The following is an 18737-nucleotide window of genomic DNA, read 5'->3' as shown; positions in this document are numbered from 1 at the left end:
CATTGTCTCAACGTAAAAATGGTTTATTCACCTCAACTTTAGTTCATAGATCCGGTTAAATCCATGTTAGTGAGTGCTGGTCCTCAATGGAGATAATCCATCCACCTGACAGGTGAGGCACATCCAGATGCCCACTGACCACTTACTGTTAAAGATGTGAGTGTGTGTGTGAGAGTGGTTGCTTGTCTTTCGTGTGGCTCTGCAGTGCACTGGCGTCGCGCTCGGAATGTCCCCCATTCCAAGGACAGCAATGTCAGACTGCACATTGGATGAAAGTTCATTAAAACGTGATGACAATACTTGTCAACTGTGTTTATTCATTTGCAAGACTCTATAACATTTCATACTTTTTATATATTTCATCAAAGGTGGTTTTTGCCACCTGCACTGGTGTGTGAGGAGATACACACACCACTGCTGTCCAGTTTGCTTTCTGTCCACCTTCAAACCCGTGAGCTGTCCCTCCCCAGACATGGAGATGATTAGTGAGGGTTCAGGCTGACCTTCCTGGTTCTTAAGCTGTCAGATTTCCATTGGAGAATGTGATTTACCTTCATTGATTAGGACATAATTGGCTCTAATTGTGGACTCTGAGGCTGAGCTGCTGGGCAGTCCGACTCAGACGTGATTAAAGCCAGTCTCTCTTTGTACAGACGCTCAGACACACTGATCACAATCAGCTCCTTTCGTGAGGTAACAAACGGAGTAAATTGCTTAGCCACCGCCCATGTGTGCGAGAACACTCCCCTCTTCCCGGATTCATCCCTGAGTTCAGGTTCAGTGTGTCCAGCGGTAGTGTAATCGCTCAGAGCTACACAACCAATGAGGAGCTGCCGCTGTTACGAGCCTGTAGTGTGAGTGTGATTAACAAGAGCTAGAGTGGAAAAACAGTTCCCCTACAGGTAGTTAATAAAGTTCATTTAATTTCATTTCACTTCGGGTTGCTTCAGCAATGAGGGTCAGTATAAAAGTGGCTTTGCCTTGAAACTGATCCTCATAAAAGAGTCAACCCCAACCATACAGGACCCAGGAACTACACCAACCCTACAGGACCCAGGAACTACACCAACCCTACAGGACCCAGTAACCTCACCAACCCTACAGGACCCAGGAACTACACCAACCCTACAGGACCCAGTAACCTCACCAACCCTACAGGACCCAGTAACCTCACCAACCCTACAGGACCCAGGAACTACACCAACCCTACAGGACCCAGGAACTACACCAACCCTACAGGACCCAGTAACCTCCCCAACCCTACAGGACCCAGTAACCTAACTCAATAGGTTTGGAACTAACGCACTAGTTTGGAACTAACTCACTACGTTTTAAGTAACTCACTACGTTTAACTAACTCCCTATGTTTGGAACTAACTTACTAGGTTTAATTAACTCACTAGGGTTTCACTAACTCACTAGGTTTGGAATTAACTCACTAGGTTTGGAATTAACTCACTAGGTTTTAACTAACTCACTAGGTTTAACTAACTCACCAGGTTTAACTAACTCACTAGGTTTGGAACCAACTAGGTTTTGAATTACTATCTAACATATAGTATCTATATTTATGTTATTGTTTACACTATATGTTTACATCTTCACACCAGTCCTGCTCTGTGTTTTTTTTTTCTATTTTTCTGCAGGTGTGAATTCAGCTCATCTACTTTACATGTACCTGAGCAACTAATAGCTCCTGAATGTTGGTAGATATATTACTAAATCATTGGTGATTGAACGGGATTTACTGTTGTGTTATTTAATCCTGCATCAGGATCAGCGTCATCAAATCACATGAATCTTTATGAGGCCCGCTGCCTTCAGGATGTGTATTAAAATGAATTAGGTTCCAACGGGATCAGATCTGAAGGCTCTACAGCCTCAGAATGAGGCTAAAAAGGTGTGGAAATGAATTCAAAGCTGAGAGAGGGCCATTCAAATTCTAAATGATTCTTCTGCTCAGTGAATGTCTGTGAGAAGAACAGCATTCATGTGTTTCTACATTAAACCACAAATAACAGTCTGTGGACACAGCTCAAGCTATTTCAGTGAAATCCACTCAACTATCCATATAGTCATTAACCCATCATGATAAAGGAATGAAAGCCGATTTATTTCCTTCCCTAACAAAACCACATTGGAAACAAAGCAACAATAGTGTGCTGTACTCTGGCTCAAAGCGCCTGCCAGTGTCGGAGTTGTGATCCAGAGCAATCCAGGCAGCCTTACATGCCAGGAAAGGAATTGGACCAGTTTCAGCGCCAAAGTCTCCTGACTGCTTCAATCAACTGTTCTGTTTGTCTTGTGGAAACTGTGGCTGAGAAGGTCGGGCAGGTCAGCTGATCCATCTCTGGTCCTCCACTCCATACGTTATTGGTTTACAGCCCATTAACCAGTTCATTCACACGTACGAGCTAGAACTATACTGATCAACTGGCAGTAATACACAACACAGGCATACTGTCAGACAGCTAAAACAGACCAGTTTTATCCAATAGACTCGTTTCATATGAAACCCGTAGAGCAGGTCCAGGTACAGGCAGGTCAACACAACCAAAGTGGTGGAGCGATGTCTTCAACATAAGCTGTGTGATTGGCTGACTAATCCTGATACTTGACCTTCAATGTCTTACTCACACTATGTCATTTATATTCTCTCAACATCAGTAACTAGTTGCAGAATAAACAACTTAAGGAATAATTTTAGCAAACTGGAAACTGATAAGGCGAAGAAGTAGAGGACAAAACTCAAAAGGGCCACAATACATAAAAGTCAATCCAGTCTGTACTGTTGATTACAAATGTAACTGTGGGGAATGTTTGAAGTAGTCAATTGTATTAAGTTTAATTGTTATTCTATAAAATATGTCATGTGACTGAATCCCCTGGTGGTCTGATCCTAGAATTACACCTGAGTTAAGAATTAGAATTTATTTACGTCTTTGATGAACTTTAAAGACTGAATGGGAATCCTTACAGTACACTTATTCACATATATCACCCCCCCACCCACCCCGGTTCCTTCAGTCACTCTGGAGCTGCCAAGTGTTTTACCCACGTCTTTAGTCCGTGTCTAACAGTCCCGTGTAACACTGACTTACTGCTGGTCTGGTGCAGATGGATGGAGACCGACTGTCACACAGCGTCAACATCAACTAGGATGTCATCGGCTAATCAGGCGTCTGGTATCCGGGGGGTGGGGGGGTATCATATCTATGGCTGCTGGCTCTCTGGGACAGGACAGGGACCAGTTTACAGTACTGCTCTGTTGTCTGGTAGCGTCACATTTAATGGACTGAGAGAATTCTGGCTCCTTATGAAGAACATGGGCCCAAAGCTAACAGCTGCTGCACATTAGCACCAGCACACCGAGGCAGGTGGATGTCTGTCTCTCACACACACACACACACACACACACACACACACACACACACACACACACACACACACACACACACACACACACACACACACACACAGCTGAATCGGCTGAGCAGGCGAATCTGCTTATGAAACAGTGGGAATTTAAAGTACCCTCTGGTGGACTGGTGAATAGAAGACAAATGACTAAAGTGTGTGTGTGTGTGTGTGTGTGTGTGTGTGTGTGTGTGTGTGTGTGTGTGTGTGTGTATGTGTGTATGTGTGTGTGTGTGTGTGTGTGTGTGTGTGTGTGTGTGTGTGTGTGCTCCACTAATGAGCACAGTCCTTTTGTTGCACACAACCTGCCAATTGATTTCACATGAATCTCCAACTGAAGCAAGAAGCAGAATCTTGGGTTTAGCTGCTGGAGACTTGAAGGCCTCCAAACACAAAAGGTTTGTTTCTCTGTTAGTTTACAAAGAATGTAACAACGGCACAAATTCATCCTTAATTACTTTACCTTCGTGAACCTTCTGTAGGGTTTGTTGCTCACTTGCTGACGTATGTGGTGTGATTATGTATTTTGTAAATTTTTATTCATGATTCATTTTCAGCAAGGTTAAGTTTAAATTGTGACAGTTACACACACACACACACACACACACACACACACACACACACACACACACACACACACACACACACACACACACACCTTCTAGGACATTTAGAATGACTTTCCACCCAAGAGGGGATCTATCTTCCAGTAGAGATTGATTGTGATCAACTTTTTAGGGAACTGCAGGCAAGAAGACTGAATTAAAGTTGTCCTAATATTGTGTCACACCAACAAAGTGCTCAAGATGGGAGATGATGGCGTGAATATATCTTTCCTTAAAAACAATGCAAACTGTAGGCTGACCCATTACAAATGACTCTGCTGGAACGCAGCTTGGCAACTGCATGAAGTCAGTACCTTACTTCTGAACCTATTTTATGAGGATGTATAAATACATCTCGGCACAATGCAATCTTCTTCTCCTCTGGGCTTTTCCCTTTAGGGGTCTCCACAGCCAATCAGGGTCCTCCATCTAACCCTGTCCTTTGAATCCTCTCCTCTCACACCAACTACCTTCATGTCCTCTTTCACTACATCCATAAACCTCCTCTTTGGTCTTCCTCTAGGCCTCCTGCCTGGCAGTTCAGAACTCAGCATCCTTCTACCAATATATTCCCTATCTCTCCTCTGGACATGTCCAAACCATCTCAGTCTGGCCTCTCTGACTTTATCTCCAGAACCTCTAACATGTGCTGTCCCTCTGATGGACTCATTCCTGATCCTATCCATCCTGGTCACTCCCAGAGAGAACCTCAGCATCTTCATCTCTGCTACCTCCAGCTCTGTCTCCTGTCTTTTCCTCAGGGACACTGTCTCTAGACCAAACAACATCGCTGGTCTCACCACAGTTTTGTACACCTTTCCTTTCATTTTAGCTGAAACTCTTCTATCACACATCACACCTGACACCTTTCAAAATACCTCTTTCCAAAATGTTTCAAATTCTTTTAACCATTTTTGGCACAATGTAATAAATGGTTAGAAGAATTTGAAACATTTTGGAGAGATGTCAAAGAGAAATACTCTTTCAAATGCTGTTTTTTTGTTCATCTTTCCCCAAACTGTTTGAAAGGTGCTGCTGGCATCAAGACAGACGGTACGTCTCTGTGACTAATGTCATTTTGCGTCACGTATCCCTTTTTCTTAAGTTTGTGGGTATTTATTTGAGGGGCATTCAGGGGCAATGGGACCAGGTTCTGATCACTTTCTAAAACTGGTACTGTTGAAATGATTAGTTAACAACCCTTATAAACCAACAGCTTCAATTGTGTCCAATATTCACTTTGAGATGTGTTTTTGGTCTTAAGCATCTTCCAAGGCTCTTTAGCTGCTATATGTTCCACTTCCTTCCCCAACAAAGACTTTGTTCTGTTTTTCTTGAAAACAAATTTGTGTTCATGCTGAAAATAAAAAAAAAACCCGACTAAAACAACCACAGTTTGCTGAACTTTACTGTAAAACTTTGCCAATTAAAATGTGTGTAATAATCTACAAGTGATTCTACTAAAATTGCCATATTACTTTGATATGGTCAGCTGATATATAAAGATCTTTAACTTTTTTAGGGTTAAAACAAATGACTTTTTTCTGATTCAAAAAGTGTTTTTTTATGTTTTCAACAGATTGTTAAATACCAGGTAGGAACGTATATTTCCACTTAGACCTTCACAAACCAAACCTGCACAATGGACCCGTGTCCACTCTCCTCCAACAGCTGATTTGCACTTAATTTGTTTCACAGCAGGTCAAAATAAGATTCTTGATGTTATCACAGCCGTTTGGCTTTGCTTTAATCATCGGGAAAATTGAGCAGCCCCTGCCCCCCAACTATGGAAACAGACAGAATCCAATCACTCATAAGAGATGTTATTGATTGATGTAATCTTATTGGAGTTGAGGTGGTGGAGGGGATGCAATCAATAGCTTTTGTCTGTGATAGGATTTGCTCTTAGTTGGTGATTTTAACACACTTTCATCTGGTTTGTAATCTGTAATCTGTGTGAAGTTCCCAGTTCCTCTCATCCTGTGATGCCAGGAACTGTTTTTGCCAAACAGGGCTGATGACCCACAATTCTAAACTGCCTTAATGAGCTCTGAAAACCCTAGCAGGGCACTTTATACTGCCATGCTAGGGTATTATTATTTTAATTGTTAATATTTTTAATATCATTATTATTCCCTTTCCTGTCATGTCTTCATTTTCATTCAATGTATATTTTCCTGGTTTCTGTTTGTTCTGTGCGTCTGAATGCTGCTGCAACAATTACATTTCCCAGTTTGGGAATAAAGTTTATCTTATCTCATCTTAACTTACCATTAATGTTATTTATTTCAATTTTCAAACATTTGTTCATCGGTAATAATTGGTTTATATTTGTTTCGTATAACAGTAGTATGTCAAGATATTTATATTTTATTAACTAAGTTGTGTATCAGGACAATGTTAATAGTTTATTTGAATGGTTGTTTGTATATTAGAGTTATGTTTATACAGCCTCAAATATTTTTTATGACTGTCTACACAATAATTAATATTCCTCCTATTATCCTGAGGTATTGAACAAAACATTTGTTGTAAGAAATGTTGACCTCAGTATAAAGGCTGGCAAGCCTTTATAACTATGGCTAAATACAGAACGATGTGATTTTACTGAATCAAAGACAAATAAGTGTTGGTAGGATTTTTTTTTCATTTCTGTTGATGCCATAATATTTTATATAACATTTCTACCATTTTTAACAAAATAATGTCATGAAATATTATCTCAAAGTTAAAAAAAAGGTTTTTCTAAACTAAGTTTTTTGTTCAGTATGCTGCAGACATTTACAATTTCTTTCTATTCTTGTGTCAGTTCTTTGAAAATCACTTTTAAATGTCATTTTTATTATAACGTAGTCATTTTAAAATCATATTTACAGTAACTTCTTTGTGCAGTATCAGATTTTTAACTTTGGTTGGTGTCAATTAACATTTATGGGTTACACAAACTGACCAAAATATCTGCACAGAGAAAGACAATCAATTGTCACACGCAGCTAATAGAAAGTACTTGAGTAAAATGTGAGTGAACACACTAATAGACTTGGGTTAGGATCATAACTAGAAAAAAACTTCTGCATTCAAAACAGCATGTATACATGGTGTGTTTATGAGACACGTTGATGTCTCAGTGAGGTTCACAAGAACTGCACATCCTGGTTTTGCGTCTGGAAATGTTTCCAATCTTCTCCTGGGAGTTTGGACAGACAGGAGTTGACAGGCTGTGACTCAGAGACTATGAAGACGAGGTTGGGCGGGGGAGTCAGGTGAAAACAGTCTTTGCACTCAGCTGTTTCATGCAGCTCACCTCTATCCCATCATCCACCTCCTGTATGACCCGCCCCACAAACAATGGATTTACCGCTCTGGTTCAGGCTGGGTGGTTCTGGGACTTTTGACACTTTTCTGAAGTTTACTGCAGATGGATTGTAACGTTTGCATGGCTGCTGGTCTACAACAGAAGCATGGAATGTCTCAGGAGAATTGTGCTCCATGGTGCCCTTCACAGGTGGACAGACGTGCACAGCAGACTTCAGGGGCAGCAGTGGTAGAACAGGTCAGGATTGACGGTTCGAGTCCCCCCCAGTCATCTGTTACTGTGTGAAGACACTTTACCCTCCTTGCCTCTGGTGTGTGATTGTTCTGGGTGGTTGGTGGTGTGGATTGCCTGCCACGTTTCCGTCAGTCTGCCCCAGGGCAGGTGTGGCTCCACAGGTAGTTTACCACCACCAAGTATGAATGAATGAATGAATGAGTGAATGAGTAAACGAACCATCGTGTCCACAAATGCACAGTACAAATCTAGTCCATATGTTATTATTCTGTTTAATCAGGATCCTCGGGGTACTACTCATCTTTTCCTCGCTGCACTGCTGTCTGGGTGAGATGCTTCACAGTTGCCCCAGCTCCATTTGGTGCACCTTCACCTAATGCTGTCTCACTGATGTTCCTAGCCACACTCTTGAAACCCAAGAGAAACACACAGCACTCACAAGGTAGAAGTTCTTTTGGCTCCTCTACCGTGTTACAGGAACATTTTGTCATGGTATCTCTGACAACAGGTGTGAGAGATGCCTGGTGGGCGAGACAGTGTGTTCTTCATGGGGAAGAGATGGTGGCACAGGTGTGGTTGGTGCTGCAGGTGTGTAGCACACAGGTGTGGTTGGTGCTGCAGGTGTGTAGCACACAGGTGTGGTTGGTGCTGCAGGTGTGTAGCACACAGGTGTGGTAGGTGCTACAGGTGTATACCACACAGGTGTGGTTGGTGCTACAGGTGTATACCACACAGGTGCGATTGGTACTACAGGTGTATACCACACAGGTGCGGTTGGTGCTGCAGGTGTATCCCACACAGGTGCGATTGGTACTACAGGTGTATACCACACAGGTGTGATTGGTGCTACAGGTGTATACCACACAGGTGTGATTGGTGCTACAGGTGTGTACCACACAGGTGTGGTTGGTGCTAAAGGTGTATACCACACAGGTGCGATTGGTACTACAGGTGTATACCACACAGGTGCGGTTGGTGCTGCAGCTGTATACCACACAGGTGTGATTGGTGCTACAGGTGTATACCACACAGGTGCGATTGGTACTACAGGTGTATACCACACAGGTGCGGTTGGTGCTGCAGGTGTATCCCACACAGGTGTGGTTGGTGCTACAGGTGTATACCACACAGGTGTGGCTGGTGCTACAGGTGTATACCACACAGGTGTGGTTGGTGCTACAGGTGTATACCACACAGGTGTGGCTGGTGCTACAGGTGTATACCACACAGGTGTGAGTGGTGCTACAGGTGTATACCACACAGGTGTGAGTGGTGGTCTGTTTCCATGGCTGGATCTTTTGCGATTTAGATCGTGTCCTACTTATCAATATGAACACAGCCTATGTCTAAGAAGAGAATGTTTTAATGCTCCTAAGCACTGGGTCTGGTTCCACCACTTAAAATGAAAGCGTGCCCAGATATCTAGCTCCTCCCTCAGGAGACTGACAGAGTCTACCATCCTGTCTCGTTTCAATCGTCTGATATTTTGTAGTTTCTCTTCCACGCTGACAACAATCCTCTCCCACTGCTCACTGTAATGATGTTGTCTAGTCTTATCCATCTCCTTGTAGCAACACTTCTACAAACACTTTTGGTTGGTCGGCCCACAAATAATTGGCTTTCTGGAGCTCCAACATGCTGTTCGTCAACCGGATGCCTTCCTGACCAGAGCCTAACAACAATGGTTATAAAGTCGTCGTGGTCGAATTAGCTCCAGCCTTCTGGTTGGGCTCTCACTTGGGTAATAAAAAGAAGGGCAGTTTTATCCAGATAATTTGCCCATGCATTAAGATCCGGATTAACCTACCCTCGGTGGCGAGCCACTTCTTTACGTGTAAGAGGCATCTATTAGACGTTTCCACCCACATGCTGCTTGTATTATCCCATAGATGTGTGTAATCAATTCATTTATATATTTTGAAGTTCTATTTAAACTACATTTCAAGCTGCACATTACAGTATTATACTTTTAATACCAAGAACAATAATTTTATTATTATTATTAACAATAACAGTTATAATACTAAGTGTAAAAAGTAGGACTTTTTACACTTAAAAAGTCTTTATAAAAACTTTTTAGTCTTATAAAGGGAGAGGTACGATGTTGTGACCAGTTCCATCACCTGACATTTCAAATTTCAATCAATTTTTGCAGGCACTGTTGTGGATACTTGACCTTGGTTTGACTACTTAAAACCATTTTTCAAATGTAATCAGAATATTTTATGTTAATTTATATTTAGCAATATTTTCCTGCGGTCATACCATTTTTCATGTATTCTAATCATACTTGACCATGACCTGAAAATGATTTATTGTGTCAAATCTTACCTTGACTTGTGGCAATTGGGTTCTTCCAGGATCCTTCTATCTGATATCACATCCTGTCTACATCCGTTTGCCTCAAATTGTCAAATGGCTCCATAAGGGGTGGTTACACCAGTAGACATACCAGACATTGACTTGGCAGACATGACTTCAAATTTTAATGGAAATATTCAAAACTGCCCTATTCCTCTATTATTATTTGGTGTTAGAAAAATACTTCAGATTATGCCGAAGCATTTCTGAGGCTGTTTGGAAAATCACTAAACATTTTTCCAACAACTCATAGTATTGGTGCTGCATTTTTTCAGTTACACCAATTTTGCCCCAATTCTCTGAAAACCTCATACAATCGGGCATTTCAAGATAGGCACCCACAGACCAGAAAAATGTGACCAGCGACATATCTTTCACCCAAATATGATAGCGTGATATAATGCTATCATAATGTCTGTTAAAATTAACAAACAACAAGCTATTGTTCCCACTAGGGTGTAAACGGATTTATGTTGCATGTCGGTGAACACAGCCTGACTTTCTGGTCCCCAATTCAGCTCCTGCATCAAAAGGTCTACCTATAACCATAAAGACACTATCTGGTCTGACTCTCTCTCTGTCTCTCTCTCTCTTTTCCTGTTCCTATCTTCATTGTATTTCTTTTCCACCCAACCAGTCAGGTGGATGGCCGCCCCAAAGAGTCTGGGTCCTGCCCGGAGTTTCGTCCTCAATGAGGGAGTTTTTCCTTATGCTCTGGAGGGTTCAGTTGGGTTTCTCTGTCTGTTAAAGCGTTTTGAAACGTCTGTTGCCTTGATTAAGCGCTTTATAAATAAACTTGATGATTGATGTTATTGGAGGCAGGAGGAAACCCTGAGAGAACCCACTCAGTGATGAAGAGAAAGGAATTGAACCTGGAACCTCCTTGCTGTGACACACCAGCACTGCTTAAAAATGGTTATGAAGACTAGACACATGCCTGCGATTTTTTGCCCATTTTGAAAAGTTTCATGGAGCTCAAAGTGTAGAATAGCAGCCATTTAGAAAGGCAATCGCTGCCTCCCGAAAAACAACGACTGACATAAGTAACCAGCTAAATAACCTGAATAACGACATGCACAGAACCTGTAGAGTTATGGATACTTCCTGCTTTACAACCCCGGTCACGGGTCCAGGTATCGACAATGGGTTGGTGGCCTCAAAAACTTCTTTTCTCTGCAACACCTCAGTATCTGAGCCCGAGTGGCTGAAACAAGGCAGTGAATTTATCACAAGTGTGCAATGCAATTATCTAGGGACGGGTCACGTGACTGAAATCAATATGACACAAAGCATTCAGGCATTGACTCTCATCCTTGACAAAGTGCGCCTTTCTATAGAACGGACTGGATTATTGGGCTTTGTAAAGCCTCCTGGTTTTTTGATTTGCTGTTGGGTCACAGCCACATTATAAAAGAGCCATTGTTTTACTGGGAGGAAGCAATGAATGGACTGCTGAAGTCGCACCTCAAGACACAAGAAGTCTGCCTGTATTAGCAACTCATTCACACCTGGGGTGGAGAGAAGGGAGAGGGGGGTGTGCTGTCTGACATTTGTCCTTTCTTCCACCAGGGGGCCCAGGTGAACAAGAAAACAGCCCCCTACAGGTCTCCCCTGTTTGCATGGGACCAGACCAGAGTCCTCCACCGATACCTCACTCTGTAAATGTCACTAGAGATACAAGCAGCCTGCAACATACTTCAACTTCAATCCAGTCCAAGAGGAGTTATCAGTCCAGATAAAACGCACCCGTAAGGCGATAGGGTTCATACGCGGTAAGTAATGATTAAAAATGGGTGAGGAGGAAACAGTGCAGCTAACAGATAAGACAGAACCCATTTCAGGAGGAGGGAGAGGGCGAACTGGTGCTGGTACAGTCGGTGGGATAAAGAGACGCACGGAGAAATGGAGGATTAATAGATTTTAGCTGCTTGGCCACACTTCCCACACAGCCCAAGTTCCAGCTCTGGTGTTTTCTGCTTTAATAGGGGGGAAAAGGTGAAGTCAGCAAAAACAAAATGCCGCCATTAAATCATCTCCACAGATCCAGTGTCAGAGCAGTAATGGGAAACACACTCATCATCGGAAAGGTTACTGCCATCCAAAACCTTCCAGCTAGCACTTTTCTCTCTTTATCAATGTGTTCCCCTGTGGCTCCTGGCCCCCGTCTCATCCCCTACCCAGAGACCAGCTGGAGCTCAGCGGCTCTGGGCTTTCCTTCGCTGCTGTTCAGTCCCTGAAGACTCCGGGTCAAGGATGAGGGATTGGGGCGGCTTCAGTTCACCACGGTGAGATGGTCCGTCTCACAAAACCAACATCATGTCAAAAACCAACATCTTTCTTTTTGTCCATCTTCCACAATCCGTGTTTTAAAATCCACCTGCAGAATCACAGTATTTCACTGGTTTTTACACGTTTTGACACTAGTATTCACAACCAGCCCACAGTGAAAGATGTAAAAGTTGACAAAATAACAAAAAAACTAAAAATCTCATGAGCTTAACAGTAAAATTTCCTTCAACTTGGGGACAAATCAAGCTGTTACGAAGAAAATGAACTACAGTGCACCCTCGCACATTCACGCATCAACGATCGCGACTTCACCTCATCGTAGATCTTTTGGTAGGCAGTCATGTGATACCATACTCTCATCCTATTGGCTGACAGCATCCTGAAGTGTTCTACGTTCTGTGAGTCTCGGACTTCTGTGATACACAAAAGTGCTTTAAACCGTCTATCAGTGTTTTAAAGGTGATACAGATAGAAGGTGGTTTAATATCAGTATGGGGGGGGGGGGTTCAGAAACATTTAGATTACCCTAAATAATAAGATGGATAGTTGGTAGCTATATCGTGGAATTCATTAATCGCGTGTGGTTCCTGGAACGCTGCACTTCACAACTGAACTAATAAATAGCATCTCTGCTGTCGTCTACCTGAGAAACCAGATCAGACCCTGGGCTGAGGATCACAGTTCTTTTCCAGCCACCTTCTTCCATTCCACCACCAAGAAGTCCACTTCCCAGGTGATAAATCACAGCTGACAGAGGGCATTCCACGCACAAACGCTTTGCCACCATCACACCTCCAGGACAATTAATTAGCTGGCTGACACTCATTTATCTCAGCGGCAATAAGGTGAAAAAGTCAAGAGTTTATTAAAGCTCAGCTCAAGCGCTATAGGTCAAGGGCTGAGACACGTCACATACACAACAGCAGCAACATTCACATTCTTACTCCATACAGTGTCACAGTAATACATTTAACAATACAAAGTTAATCAGAAACATTTCCTTCAAAGCATATCTTTAAACAAGTCTTTCAAAGTAAAACAAAGATATGGTAGCTCCTTTAAGTCTACGTCTCACAGTTCACCCCTACTAAAAAAAAAACAAGTTTATCATACTTAAATTAGCACAAAAAGATATGTATGTTGGGCCTCTTCAATAAATACTATACACATCAACACAGTACATGGGTTTCAAATCCTACAAGACCACAGTTTGTTTTAAATTACTGTACATATCTGAGTAAATAGGTAGAGCCATGCATTGTAGAACTGACAGTGAGTCTTTGAGACTGTCTGGGTTTGAATGATGGGAAAGGACCGTTCAGGAGTCAGGGAGTCATTCTCCACTGGGATCCCCCCGGCGCAGGAGATAAAAAGGGAGGTGCTTCTGGACGAAAAGCAGCAAACTGCTTGGGTCTGACGGCTCCTAAAGCATGCATATAGGATCCTCTGTAGGCAACGGCGTGACATGTGAGGCCAGAATGTGACACTTGTCATGAGGCCTGACAGGCCAGCCAGCTTTGACTATTCTGACAGCACTGAAGATGAGCCACCAGGGACAAGGGAACAAAGCAGATCTTCTTTCTGAGGACGTGTCACTTTAACTGTCATTTCAAGATACTGACACAGAGGAAGACTTCTAAATTCCTTAAGACACATGTGACTTGGACTAATAAGAGCTATTACCACAAACTACACTAGTTGGTTTCTACTACAGATGCTTTAAAGTTCTATTACTTTAATGCTACACTTGATACACAAGAAACATTTGGCTTTTCTGTACACAAAACCCACTTTTATTAACGTTGCTTCTCCGTTTATTCAGAAACCTCAACATAACACTATGTCAAAAGGATCCAAGTGCTTCAGCAATGAAGCATTTGGATCACAATTAAATGCTCAGGGTGGTTGGATGGCAACTGGCTTCAATCAATAATACTGATTGGTACTGATGAGAAGTCGCATTGAGGGGTGAAAGGTGCAGAACACAGGGTCGATTTGAAAGACTCCACGTGTGTGTTGGAGGCAGGTGAGCTCCTAGAGGCCGAGCGAGGAACTGCAGAGGTTTGCTTTTCAAGTAAGAAGATTCAACTGGGGCTCGAAAACTACGAGCAACAGGAAACGTGCTGCGGCTCAAGTTTAGCTAGCAGTATGAAGTATGGACTCACTTGAGCTTAATTATGACCTTTACTGTGTGTTTTAGCTATCCAGTAAGCTAGGGTCAGAGTTCACGTCAAGGCATTGACTGATCAAACTCACCATAGCTCATTCCTACCATTAGACACTGTTTTCATTTCAAGAGGTCTTTTACAATGCCAGGACCTGATGTCCTACAAATGAAGACTGGATCTGCCTACCTCTTTGTGTTCAGTGCTACCTAAGTAGCATAAAGGAGGTGTTGACAAAGTGGTTTAAAATCTGATTTGGACTTGACATTTTCTTTCCTTACGTGGCTAAAATTTTGCAGATGTAGACAATTGCATAGATCAACAGGAGCCACAATGTGTCCACAAAAGAATCAAACAAGGTTCTTGTGAAAACTGAAAGCAGATAAGACTCAAAAATGGCTCCAACAACACTTCAGCATTTCAGCTTCTAGGTTTTAGATCTGAACTCTTGTGTTTAATTATCATCAGACAGTTGTGGGTCCCGTTGGGATCAGAGGTTGTCGGGGCGATGGCTTCGTTCTTCAGCCTGACTCTTGTTCTTCAAACGTCTCAATTTGCCTCTCTGTCTCTAAGCCACCGTCATCTGTCCCGAGTTTTTATTGGAGGTGAGGTGGCTGCCCCGGCTCTCACAACCTGTGCAATGCAAAGATAGAAAGAGTCAGGGCAGCACACCCCACACCCCGACCAGCACCCCTCACAACTTCAACACTGTCAAGAGCATGACAAGCAAAACACAAACAGGTTCAAGTGTTGAGCTGTTTCTTTCACCGTCTACAGTTTTAGTAGAGTTTTAAACAAGAAATGCAGGACGTCACTACATAAAAGTGGGGAAATCGATGCGTCCACAATGGACAATGGCTGGTTTTAAATGAAACCCCTGATGGACAGCTGAAATGAGTGGCAATGAAAACCAAACAACACGTTATGGTGACAGCTGGAATGGACCCCCCCACACACGAGAAGATATGAAATATGAGTTATTTAATGAACCCAGACTGACTGATTACATAAACAACAATGAGAACTCATGTCTTTACTTTTTCACCCATGACCTTTCTTTCATTGGCTGCTCTACTTGTCTGCCACTGACACAAAAGCTTTTGGGGGGGGGTCTATTAAACGTGTTTAAGGGACCAAGAAAGAAGACATTTGGTGTGGATCAACATAAAGACACAAAACTCTTTCAATAATGAACAACTGCTTTCAACACAACCCTGACTTGCAAAAACGGATATTGTCAAAGTAATGAGCGTGGGGGGGGGTGGGTGATGACATTTAAACAAATATCCAGCCTTGACAGAAGTTTGAACCCCCCCTGGGTGGCAATATAGTTTCAAAGTTCCTGTAAAGTTCTGTTAGCCTATCAAAAACAATTAATTAAAGAGTAAAGGCAAAGTCACACGCAGCACTCCCTACAAGAATATTACATGAAAAGCCCCCCAGGGTGGGGCGGGCTGCAATCACCACTCTGATAACTGCTTTATCTGATGACATACGCCTGAACTGTTTTCTTATTACACCAGGAGATGGTTAACTCACCGAACGCTGGGAGACATTTTCCAACATTTTCTCTAATTACTCAAAATTAATGAAGTGGTTTTTAAGGAGGGAGGGGCGGGGTCAGGACAGAACACGTAGGACAGGGTGGTTGTGATGGTGACAGTGATGGGGACAGTGACTGATCTTGTCCATTCCACAAGTATTACTATACTGTATCAAAAAGTGTTTTTGGAGAGTATTTGGAGAAACGTCGTATTTTGTTCCTGACGGCGCTGGGATGTAGGTGTGAGCAGGAAACCAGGAGCCAGAAACACTCAACGGGACCCGCTGAAGGTGTGTCGGTGACGTTTCACGTCTGTTCTTCAGTTCTGACTGACCGGTGGGGTCCCTGAGAGCCAAAAACCACCGAGACTACCGACTCATCAGGAGTCATTACCATTCATAAGGGAGTCGTGGCCCCACCCACACCTGAGGCGCTGCGGTGAGCTGCACTCAGGTGTGAACGGTACCTGTCGTAACCCTCCTCTGGATGGGAGGTGAAACATCTCCAACAAACCTTCAGCACGTCCAGGGGACGTTTTGTTGTCTGTTCTTCTTGATGGACCTCAGCCTGGATGAGAACCACACTGACGTTCTAGTGGTTCCTTTTTCACAGCTTAAAATTGGGGGCAGCTTAAAATTGTTTTCATATATAAGGGACACTGCACATCAGGCAGGCTTCTTCACTGTCGCATTTTAAAACCCACCTCTTTTCCCTGGCGTTTGACACCCTTTAGAGTGTTTTGTGTATTATTTCACATTATTTTAATTGTTTTTATCTGATTTTATTTGTGCTTTTAACTTATTTTAATTTATTGGATTTTTATTTCATATTTTATTTAACTGCATTATGTTCATGGTTTTATGGAGCGCCTGTTGTATTTTTATCTAGTTACTGTGCAGCACTTTGGAAACCTTGTGTTTACTTAAATTGTGCTTTATAAATAAAGTGGATTGGATTGGACACTGGCTTTTGAGAAAATTAAAGGCTTTAGGTGATCCTTAGAGTGCAGAAGACAGAGTACTGGGATTCTGGTGACGACAGGAGCAGATGGACAAAGGGTGGATGTTTGTATCAGTAGGACATTAAAGCAGAAGCAGATGTGATGGTAGAAAGACGAAGATGTCTGTTAAATGATAAAAGATGCTTAAAATGAATAGATGTGAATAAATATCCCCGTGTGCGACGGGAGATGTTTGAGTTTACAATGGACAGGTGATGGACTGTAAAGACAGACAAGTGGTCTGAAGGGACTGGTTCCAATTACAATGAGCCAAGGAGAGTTTTGGGGGAACAATATGAAATTCATGAGGGGAATTCTGCTGTGATGACAATGAATGGAAATTTTACACAAAACATTTATCACATGATGATTTGCTGTCATCTCACTGTCTGGGGTCTAGTTTTTGATTTTCACACAGGATTCCAGTAAAAACAGAAACCTGGTTATTAGATGTCTGACACCTCAGATCCCCACAAAGGACTGTAATAAATTGCGCTATTCATTATTTAATGAACTGTGCAAATGTATGTGGCAGTTCAATATACTGGGCCTGTGGAGGAGATACCCCCAGCCCCCGGGTCGAGGGGCGCACCGGCATCCACAGCCTAATGAAGACTGAACTTTAATCATCAGGAAGATATGGCTGCATGAGACCGACACACACACACACACACTCGTATGCGCACACACACACACCACATTCTGCAGCCACACACACACACACACTCCCTCACCTCACGAGGTTCTCGTTGTCGCCCGGTCCTTTGCAGGTCGTACACTCCGTTCTCGTGTCGTCGGCTTTGGGTTTTTTCTGCAGTGCAGATTGTCGTTGACGTCGTTCCCGTGGCAGCGGTTCCTATGGAAACACGGCTGATTACGACTGAGAATTCCTTGGGCACTTGTTAGTGGTCAAGACGGTGAGAACACTCCAACAACTTCCACTGAACAGGATGAAATTAACCGTTTCTCTTGATTTAAATAATCGACTGATGCAGATTTCAGGCAGCCACAGGATCGTTTACATCGTTTCAAAGGACAAAAGTGTTTTTGCTATTATTACACCATGCTAAGAAAAATCCACCCGGCTCTGGGTCGTACGAACGTCAGGATGAAGAACGAGTCTCCTTCCACGAACCAAACTGCCTCAGGTGTTTCTCTGGGTTCCACCAGTAAATTAACAAACAAGTTAACATTGAGCCACAATAACAGTTATTACTCAATCCGTTATAGTCCACTTAAACACTCGGTGTATTTATTCATGGCTTCTTTCATGAATTTGTGTGTGAACACACCGAAGGAAACTCCCGATTCAGTGACGATATCTCTTTGCTTCCAGGTGTGATTAAACACAACTGTAAACACACACCAAAGCGCTGCAGGTCATCTCTGGGTAATGCAGATAAACGCAGACACTGATGTCAGCTTCATTCAAAAGAGCTCCGGCTTTAAGAAGACAACGAGCGGTTGGAAAGAAACATTTTGCATTGATCTATTGTCAGCTGATGATTATTACGTTTATAAAATATAATATACCATGTACAGTATGTGTGCAGAGCAGTCTAGCACTGTTGACCTTCAGAAAATATTTCCAGAGCAACTTCTGAACACAGGTTTTAGTTTGTTTTTGCCATGTGGTAGAATGAACCATTTTACATATCAGTGGATGGATAAAACAATAGAGACGTGTTTTTGAGAGGAAATCCTTTAAAGCTTTCACATTTCGGACAGACAGCCCTTTCTGGATTTTATTTTATAGTAACCTGAATTTGACCAGGAAAGTTACTCCATTAAGGTCGAGGATCTCTTT

The 18737-nt window shown here is 42.6% G+C and overlaps 1 protein-coding gene across 3 annotated transcripts in view; it reads right to left on the bottom strand.

Moving 5' to 3' along the window:
• phf14 (PHD finger protein 14) overlaps positions 1-18737 on the bottom strand; it is a 72478-nt gene that overhangs the window by 21763 nt on the left and 31978 nt on the right. For 2 of the 3 annotated variants that reach the window (XM_068332950.1, XM_068332951.1), the window contains exon 16: positions 17665-17786. In XM_068332950.1, coding sequence (XP_068189051.1) covers positions 17665-17786 — 122 coding nt within the window. Of the gene's footprint in view, positions 1-13073; positions 15021-17664; positions 17787-18737 lie in introns of those variants that run through there. The other variant, XM_068332952.1, reaches the window with a different exon arrangement.

The sequence above is a fragment of the Antennarius striatus genome, chromosome 14 (genome assembly GCF_040054535.1).
Source record: "Antennarius striatus isolate MH-2024 chromosome 14, ASM4005453v1, whole genome shotgun sequence".
Taxonomy (NCBI): Eukaryota; Metazoa; Chordata; class Actinopteri; order Lophiiformes; family Antennariidae; genus Antennarius; species Antennarius striatus.
Note: the sequence above shows the minus strand (reverse complement) of the source record. Positions and strands in the feature narration are given on the sequence as shown.